The sequence below is a fragment of the Galeopterus variegatus genome, unplaced genomic scaffold (assembly GCF_000696425.1).
Source record: "Galeopterus variegatus unplaced genomic scaffold, G_variegatus-3.0.2 Scaffold4163, whole genome shotgun sequence".
NCBI lineage: Eukaryota > Metazoa > Chordata > Mammalia > Dermoptera > Cynocephalidae > Galeopterus > Galeopterus variegatus.
In genome coordinates, this window is record NW_007730274.1 from 164638 (window position 1) to 173535 (window position 8898).

Sequence of the window (8898 nt, forward strand, 5' to 3'; positions counted from 1 at the left end):
TTTAATTTATTTTTTATTGTAAAAAAATTGATTGCTAGCCTTAGTTTTGATAACTCTGTCCTACTCTCCAGCACCCATACTATGTGTTCTGCACAAGCTTGGCAATTGGCTCTGCCTCTGTTTACTGGAAGATGAGTGAGATTTCTGAAGGTAGTCTTTGTGAATTACTTGTCTTTTCACCCACAGCATCTTGCTCATAACCTACACTGAAACATTCAGAATGACCTGTAACTCTGACAATTACAGAGTTAAGGGCAATTCCTCCATCTTTACCTGTTAAAATATTACCTGTTAAAATGTTACCCAAACTTCAAGATTCTCCTTAAAATTTACTTTTCTTTTTTTAGAGCCAGATATGATCTTTCCAAATGCTGTATTCAAAGAAAGTATTTTCTATTTTCATAATAGTTATTAAAGTAATTAGTACTTAATTTTAAATTATTTGAGAATTTAAATAGTAGCATAGGTTGGCCTGGCTCCCAAACTGTGCACCGTTGCTCTCTTGGGCTCTGCAGTGAATTGATAAGGGTGCTGCTGGATATTATAAATTTTCAAGGGGGGGGATGTCGGTCAGTGTGAGATCCACTGCTGCTGAGGAGAGGAGCGTCAACAGCAGCACCATGGAACACTGGAATGATGGAAATGTGTTCTTTACAAAGTAGATCAACAGAAGAACCTTGAAGGCTATGTGGGATTTGCCTGTCTCCCAAATCAAGTATACAGAAAATCGGTGAAGAGAGGGTTTGAATTCACACTTATGGTAGTAGGTGAGTCTGGACTGGCAGCACCATGGAACACTGGAATGATGGAAATGTGTTCTTTACAAAGTAGCTCAACAGAAGAACCTTGAAGGCTATGTGGGATTTGCCTATCTCCCAAATCAAGTGTACAGAAAATCGGTGAAGAGAGGGTTTGAATTCACACTTATGGTAGTAGGTGAGTCTGGACTGGGAAAGTCAACATTAATCAACTCATTATTCCTCACAGATTTGTATTCTCCAGAGTATCCAGGTCCTTCCCATAGAATAAAAAAGACGTACAGGTGGAACAATCCAAAGTTTTAATCAAAGAAGGTGGTGTTCAGTTGCTGCTCACAATAGTTGACACCCCAGGATTTGGAGATGCAGTGGATAATAGTAATTGCTGGCAGCCTGTTATTGACTACATTGATAGTAAATTTGAGAACTACCTAAATGCGGAATCAAGAGTGAACAGACGTCAGATGCCTGATAGCAGGGTGCAGTGTTGTTTATACTTCATTGCTCCTTCGGGACATGGACTTAAACCATTGGATATTGAGTTCATGAAGCGTTTGCATGAAAAAGTGAATATCATCCCACTTATTGCCAAAGCAGGCATGCTCACACCGGAGGAATGCCAACAGTTTAAAAAACAGATAATGAAAGAAATCCAAGAACATAAAATTAAAATACATGAATTTCCAGAAACAGATGATTAAGAAGAAAATAAGCTTGTTAAAAAGATAAAGGACCGTTTACCTCTTGCTGTGGTAGGTAGTAATAACTATCATTGAAGTTAATGGCAAACGGGTCAGAGGAAGGCAGTATCCTTGGGGTGTTGCTGAAGTTGAAAATGGTGAGCATTGTGATTTTACAATTCTAAGAAATATGTTGATAAGGACACACATGCAGGACTTGAAAGATGTTACCAATAATGTGCACTATGAGAACTATAGAAGCAGAAAACTGGCAGCTGTGACTTACAATGGAGTTGATAACAACAAGAATAAAGGGCAGCTTACTAAGAGCCCTCTGGCACAGATGGAGGAAGAAAGGAAGGAGCATGTAGCTAAGATGAAGAAGATGGAGATGGAGATGGAGCAGGTGTTTGAGATGAAGGTCAAAGAAAAAGTTCAAAAACTGAAGGACTCTGAAGCAGAGCTCCAGCAGCGCCATGAGCAAATGAAAAAGAATTTGGAAGCACAGCACAAGGAATTAGAGGAAAAACGTCGTCAGTTCGAGGATGAGAAAGCAAACTGGGAAGCTCAGCAACGTATTTTAGAACAACAAAACTCTTCGAGAACCTTGGAAAAGAACAAGAAGAAAGGGAAGATCTTTTAAACTATCTATTGACCACTAGTGACGTATTAGTTGCCAATATGCCAGCTCAGACATCAGTGTTTGTTGGATCCGTTTGACCAATTTGCACCAGTTTTATCCATAATGATGGATTTAACAGCATGACAAAAATTATTTTTTTGTTGTTCTTGATGGAGATTAAGATACTTTGAATTGTCTAGGATGTTGTGTACTTAGAAAGTAACAGCTCTAAGTACCTTTCCTATGTTTTCTTTTCTTTTCTTTCTTTTTTTTATTAAACAGATATCTTTGGTTTAATGCAAGAGAACATTTTACTGTTGTACAATCATGTTCTGGTGGTTTGATTGTTTATAGGATATTCCAAAATAAAAGGACTATGGAAGGTTTTCACTGAGGATAAATTGCCATAATATGATGCGAACTATGCTTCTCTATGATAATTATAATACAAAGGTTCCATTCAGTGCAGCATATACAATAATGTAATTTAGTCTAACACAGTTGACCCTATTTTTGACACTTCCATTGTTTAAAAATACACATGGAAAAAGAAACCTATATACTTACAGTGCACCTAGAGCTTTTTTATAACAACCTTTTTTGTTTGTTTTGGATTCTTTAAATATATATTATTCTCATTTAGTGCCCTCTTTAGCCAGAATTTCATTACTTCTTCATTTTTGTAATAACATTTAATTTAGATATTTTCCATATATTGGTCCTGCTAAAATAGAATATAGCATATTTCATATGGTAGGAACCAACAAGGGAACTTTCCTTTAACTCCCTTTTTACACTTTATGGTAAGTAGCAGGGGGGAAAATGCATTTATAGGTCATTTCTAGGCAAAGTTGTGAAGCTAATGACCAACCTGTTTCTACCTATATGCAGTCTCTTTATTTTACTAGAAATGGGAATCATGGCCTCTTGAAGAGAAAAAAAGTCACCATTCTGCATTTAGCTGTATTCATATATTGCATTTCTGTATTTTTTGTTTGTATTGTAAAAAATTCACATAATAAACAATGTTGTGATGTAATAGAGTGTGGGGTCTTAAATATTCTACAGTTGATATACAAGAGTAGAAAATGTTTTGGAAGAAACTTTTCAACTTGATTTTGCCTCCTCCACGATGATAGCTCTTGTGTGTTTATCTCATTTAGATAGCATATGTGCTGATTTTATAACCAAAGAGATACAGTATCTCTCTATCCATTACTATCTCATAATATGTTTATTTGTCTGAGAATGATTTCCAGTTCATTTAGATTAGCTATACTCTCAAGTCCCTGGAAACTGAATTTTTTTTAACTGAAAAGAGGATATGATTTCTTTTCACCAAGGTCAAATGATACAGATTTTAATGTAATGCTTTATGATATTTTAAGCATAATTAGTGCAATCCAGTTTGTTACCTTGAAATGTTTTACCATGTCTCTTTACTTTTTTAAATTAATGACTCAAGCAGAAGGAAGTAAATGATGATTCTAATTAGCCAATATGTTTTACTTTAGAGTCTGAAGGACTTAAATAAATGAGGATGGTAGAAAGATACTTACTGCTTTTCAAAGATGTTTAGATCTAAATTTTAAAATGTGTATTAGGAAAATTATTCATATTATAGAATCTTGACTTTGCATAAAAATGAACTCAAGGGTAACTATTATTTAAAGTAGATCTCAGGGGCCTTAAAACCATGAATTAGGAATACTACAATAAACATCCTTTTTTGATGGTCATTTCTAGTTAAAATTGCCTTGGAAAAGTTTTGTTAATCCTAAAACTGTGATGTAAAAAAAAAATAAAATAAAAATAAATTTTCAAGGGAACCAGTGACAGTTGACATTTGTCAGTCACTGCATGAACTACAACTCATGGTAGTTCTCGATTTCAATATTAGATTATGCTATATTCCTTTTCATGATGTCACATTCTCCACAGCTGTTTTTTTGGGTAGTTGCTGTGATAAAAAACAATTACTATGCACAAAGTAATATGGGGCAAAAATGAAGGAAGTAGTGTTCAATTTGATCCCAATGTTTGAGAATTTGCTCTGTGTTCAACAGGCATATACATTCCATTAGTAAATATGAATAAAACTTTAAAAAAAAATTTTTTTTCAATTTGTGTGTATTATTTTTCAAATGGCTATTTAAGTTGTGATATAATAAGCTGGTTGGACCTGATGACTTAATAAATAAAACTGTTTGGTATTTCTTTCTTTTCATTAGGTGAGTGCTATGAAAAAAATCCTAGAGACACTAAGAGTGCTGTGAACTGAGAAAGTTTGAGAACCTCTGGCCTATTGTATGATATTTGTATTTTTTGCAATCCTTAGAGTGCCATTTATATTGTAGACATGCAGTTGATACATTTTTCACTTGAAATAACTTATGTCCATGCTATAGTAGTGAGTTTGCTTTAACATAATTTTACTTTTGCTCAAAATGCATAAAATACATTGCAGATTTTAAAATGGGAAAACAAGGGTCAGACAGCCACACATGCGTGGGTAGGCTGTACGGGGTACCTCCGCTGCGACATGTAGTGAGAATTTTCCCTCACATAGTTACCAAGATATAGGTCATTTTAAAATTACCTTTCAAGTCATTTCTTTTAATAAAAAGACCTTATCATGTATCCAGNTCATTTTAAAATTACCTTTCAAGTCATTTCTTTTAATAAAAAGACCTTATCATGTATCCAGACTCTTCAATGTCTGAGAAGATGACAGAGAAAAAAGATATTTGACATGATATCAGACTCATGGCATAATAAATACTTCATTAATGCAGGTGAAGGGTGGCATTAGTCTGAGCATTGCCCGTCAGTGTCTCAGTCAATAAGGGCCATCCCAATAAGACTGCTTGCAGGTTTGGTTTAGAGGAATCCTAAGGAAGCTGGTCTCCACAAAGTCCCATCATATACTAGGTAAACTACACACACTTAAACACAAAAAATACACCCCCTCCATATACACACATACTATTATGTCCGATGAAGAGCACGCTGACATATTCACACCAAGCAGTTTCTTACATTTAGCAGAAATCACTTCCAGAAAGATCTGTGCATGTGCAATGAATTCAAATACAAAGAGGAATAGGAATTTCTAATTCCTTCAGTTGAGAACATTCCCACGTCCTAGGCATCTGCTAGAAAGGGCAGCCCGGAGCAGAGTATCACTGGAGAGTAGACTGAATAGCCCAGATCTGTGAACGTTGGCATGAACAGATGGGCAGAGACAGGTACAGAGGAGCCACAAAGAGAGTGAGAGAACAAGAAATCACACCTCGCAGATTTTACAGTTTTGCCTCAGGCCAGCCCTGGAGCTACCAGACAGTTTGTCACTTAAAACCTGAATTCCTACTTCTTTTAAGAGGATTGAACCTTAAAATATCTTTATTCTCAGTGGTTTCTGTGGGCAGATGGGGCAAACGAGAGTTTTCTTGCACTTAACTTTTTGAGGGTCACCCAATACTAAGATCTTTGTAGAAATTTAATAACTTGTTACTGTTTTAGAAACTTGCCGCACGTATGTCATTTCATTTTTAATGAAATGTTAAATTATGATCAAGAAAGGGGGGAAGAGAAAGAGGGAGTTGCTGCATTCCTTAGAAAAATTATTTGAGTAGTAAATGTGATATTTTGACTGTTGTTGCATCAGTTAATCTCAAAGTTGTAAACAATGATGGATGCGGTTAATTAAAAAAAAAAACAACAACAAACCCAAATAAGGCTGTTCATCAGTACCTGTATTTAAGTACTATAGTCAATCAACAACGAGCTTATTGTTGTTAGGAAAAAATATAAGACTTGGAAATAAAGCATAAAGGGTAACTCCATGTTCTTTGTATGTCATATTGGAATGTTGTTTAAAAGGCTCACACAAAGTTTATTTAATTATCTAGGGGAATGCATATTTGTTTGGTTTTGCTATTTACTACTTGGTTAGAATCCAGACACTAAGTCACATAGAAACTTTTAGATGTCTCTTCAATATGAAAACCAATTTCAAAGGTTACAGTTTTATTACTCTATAGGGCATCAATAAATTTTGTATCTCTTACTGAATTAATTTCAGCATTTCTTACACTGATTGACTACATGCATCACCATTCCTAGGACATTCTGAACTACCCTTATTATCTTACTGGTTCCCTCTTTAATTAATGATTTGAATAAAATAATTGACATATGGTTATTCTATATTTGTACGAGAGTCATGCTGTTTTATTTTTGAAAATTATACTAGGACACAAATCAGCTGGTTAATCTTTGCAACATTCCCTGATCCTCCTTTTTAAATCAATCAGATTTCACACTATTAACTGTTTAGAATTCCAGACATGCTTAAACCATAATGTGGATGAGGAAGAAATACTCATTAGAAAAACTGCCTATGCAATTCAATTTACTCATGTGTGTTGGCCATATGTTTTTCTGGCCAGAAACGATGCCTTTTAACTGGAATATATGTTGTATCCCTAAAGCAGTCATCACATTATCTTGACAACTAAATGAAGCATATCTGGGAGATGGAAGTGACAAGATAGGAAACTGATAATTGCTGAGTGCTTATCACGTGCTAAGCAGTTGTTATTCATGTTCTAATTTAACTTTTAAAATAGCCCTACATGGTAAGATTGTTATCTTCACTTTACAGAGGAGGAAACACAAAGAGGTGAACTTATTTTGCCAAACTGCATTACATGGGTTAAACCCACGTTTGTCAGACTCCCAAGTTATGTTTTTTCTATGACTGTACCTGAGGATTATTTCCATGGCATTAGTTAGAAGCTATTAGACGAGTAAAAATATTCAATCATTCACCAAAATCATCGCTGTTTTTCTTTTGACAAAGGTCAAAAATTTTGGTCAAGAATTTCTAATAACATTCCCAGTGTTGCACCACTAATAACTCACAGAGTTGGTGATACATAGAGCTGGAATGAGCAAATAAATGAAGAGAATGAGAGAAACTCCCTATACAATAATTGTTAAGGTAAGAACTTCTTTACAATGATGTATTTTATAGCAGATTTCAGCTTTCTAATATCAAGTATCCTCTTCATTGGCTTCGAATTAGGGGCATTCCTCATCATGTTTATTTTTGGTAGGTTAGTGCTATATTCCTCTATGGAATTTGAAGGGGATATGCCCCTATTTCTCCTGCCTCAGTGTATCCATGGGTAGGTACTCATTGTTTTGGGGCAGGTCAGTAAGTTATTCTTTCCTGAGATTCTAAAATGCTGGTGGATGAAGTAAACCCATGGGGGCAGTGAGAGGTCAGTCTCACTGTAGTGGCTGAGGAGGCACGTGGATCAGACTGTTTCTGCAGAGAGATGTTTGCTGTGACTCCCACTTGGCTGCCTCTTGGGAGCTCCCTTGATGTTGCTGGGACAGCTATCACTCCCATAGTAGCCATTCTTCTCTTACTCATTTTGAAAAAGTTTAAGCTGGGCACAAGTCTGACAATTACAAATCTAAGTATCCATTCTTCTTTGTAGCTAGATGTGACCAAATGACTAAGCTTCAGACAATGGAGTATAAGCATAATTGATTGGTACAACCACTGGGTCCTTTCCTTACCCTGACTATCCTTTCTTTTTCCTTTTCTACATGTTTAAATGAGGTCATTGTAGCAATGATGCTTTGACTTTGTGACAAAGGACAACACCCGAGGGGATGGTAGAGCAGCTGCATGGAAGGGACCTGAACCCCTGACTGACTTGATGTGAAGGGCTGACCCAGCTCTATGGACTAGCCTGACTCTTCTGTGAGAATGAAATGAAGTTTGGTGCACATAATCTACTGTATTTGGGCATCTCTCCATTATAGCATCTTAGTCTCTACTCTACCTAATTAGTATATTTGCATTCTTTCCGACCCTTTAGACTCTACCAATTCTGTGAAATCCTGATGCCCCCAGTAAAGTCTCTTTTTCATTAAGATGGTCAAATGTGGTTGTTGTCACTTGCCACCAAGAACTCTGATTGAGAAGGTTTCCATCATCACATGGCTTAGAGTGCATTTAGTTTCTCCTAAAGCCTCATCTGTAATTGTTTCTTTGCTGATTATTTTCAGTATACCAATGTTAGACACTAACTTTTCTCTCAAAGGATCTGAATTTATTAAATACGAGTTCAATAAACACATGGACAGCTGTCATTATCATGCTTTATCTCTCTCAAAAAGACTGTTAAAAAGTGGCACAGACCACTGAGAATACCCTGAGTTGAACCGCTGGAAAAGATGAGATGAAAAATATGCCAAGTCCATCAGTTCCTCAGGGAACAGTCCTGAGACTGTAGTCTCCAGTGCCTTGTACTGTACCTGACACCTAGCCGAGGTCTAAGGGATGTTTGTTGAATTGTTTATCGAATCTGTCATTGCATTATAAGCACCAGGAGGAAATGAACCCTGCTTAGTTTCTAATTATTCAGTGATTAAATTGTGTCCCCCAAATTTTATGTATTAGTTTAATCCTCACTGACAGTGTTAAGAGGGTAGGAAATCCTATTGTGGTAGTTGAAAGGTAGGGCCTTGAAGAGGTGATTAGATTGTGAGGACCATGCCCCAGTAAATGGGTTAATCTATCTGATGGTTTAATGGTGGTCATTGGCATGGTTCTGAGGGCTTTAAAAAGAGAGCTCATGAGAAGTTCTCTCTCTCTCTGCTTCTGCCATCTGCCACGTGACACCCTGCTTTGTTGTGAAGAGTCACTACCCACCACCAGAGCTGTCATGAGATGTGTCCATTCCCTGGACTTTGCACTTCCCAGCCTCCAAAACTGTAATCAATAAATACTGTTTCTTTACAAATTACCCTGGTTCAG

The 8898-nt window shown here is 36.3% G+C and overlaps 1 protein-coding gene across 1 annotated transcript; it reads left to right on the top strand.

Annotated features, from left to right (window-relative positions):
* The first annotated feature begins 678 nt into the window (after positions 1 to 678).
* On the top strand, positions 679 to 2091 carry LOC103602471 (septin-7-like). Its single transcript, XM_008586875.1, is given in 4 exon segments — positions 679 to 767; positions 937 to 1035; positions 1038 to 1522; positions 1524 to 2091. Coding segments are annotated over 4 exon segments (1152 nt in total). The 5' UTR covers positions 679 to 757; the 3' UTR covers positions 2082 to 2091.
* The last annotated feature ends 6807 nt before the right edge of the window (positions 2092 to 8898 follow it).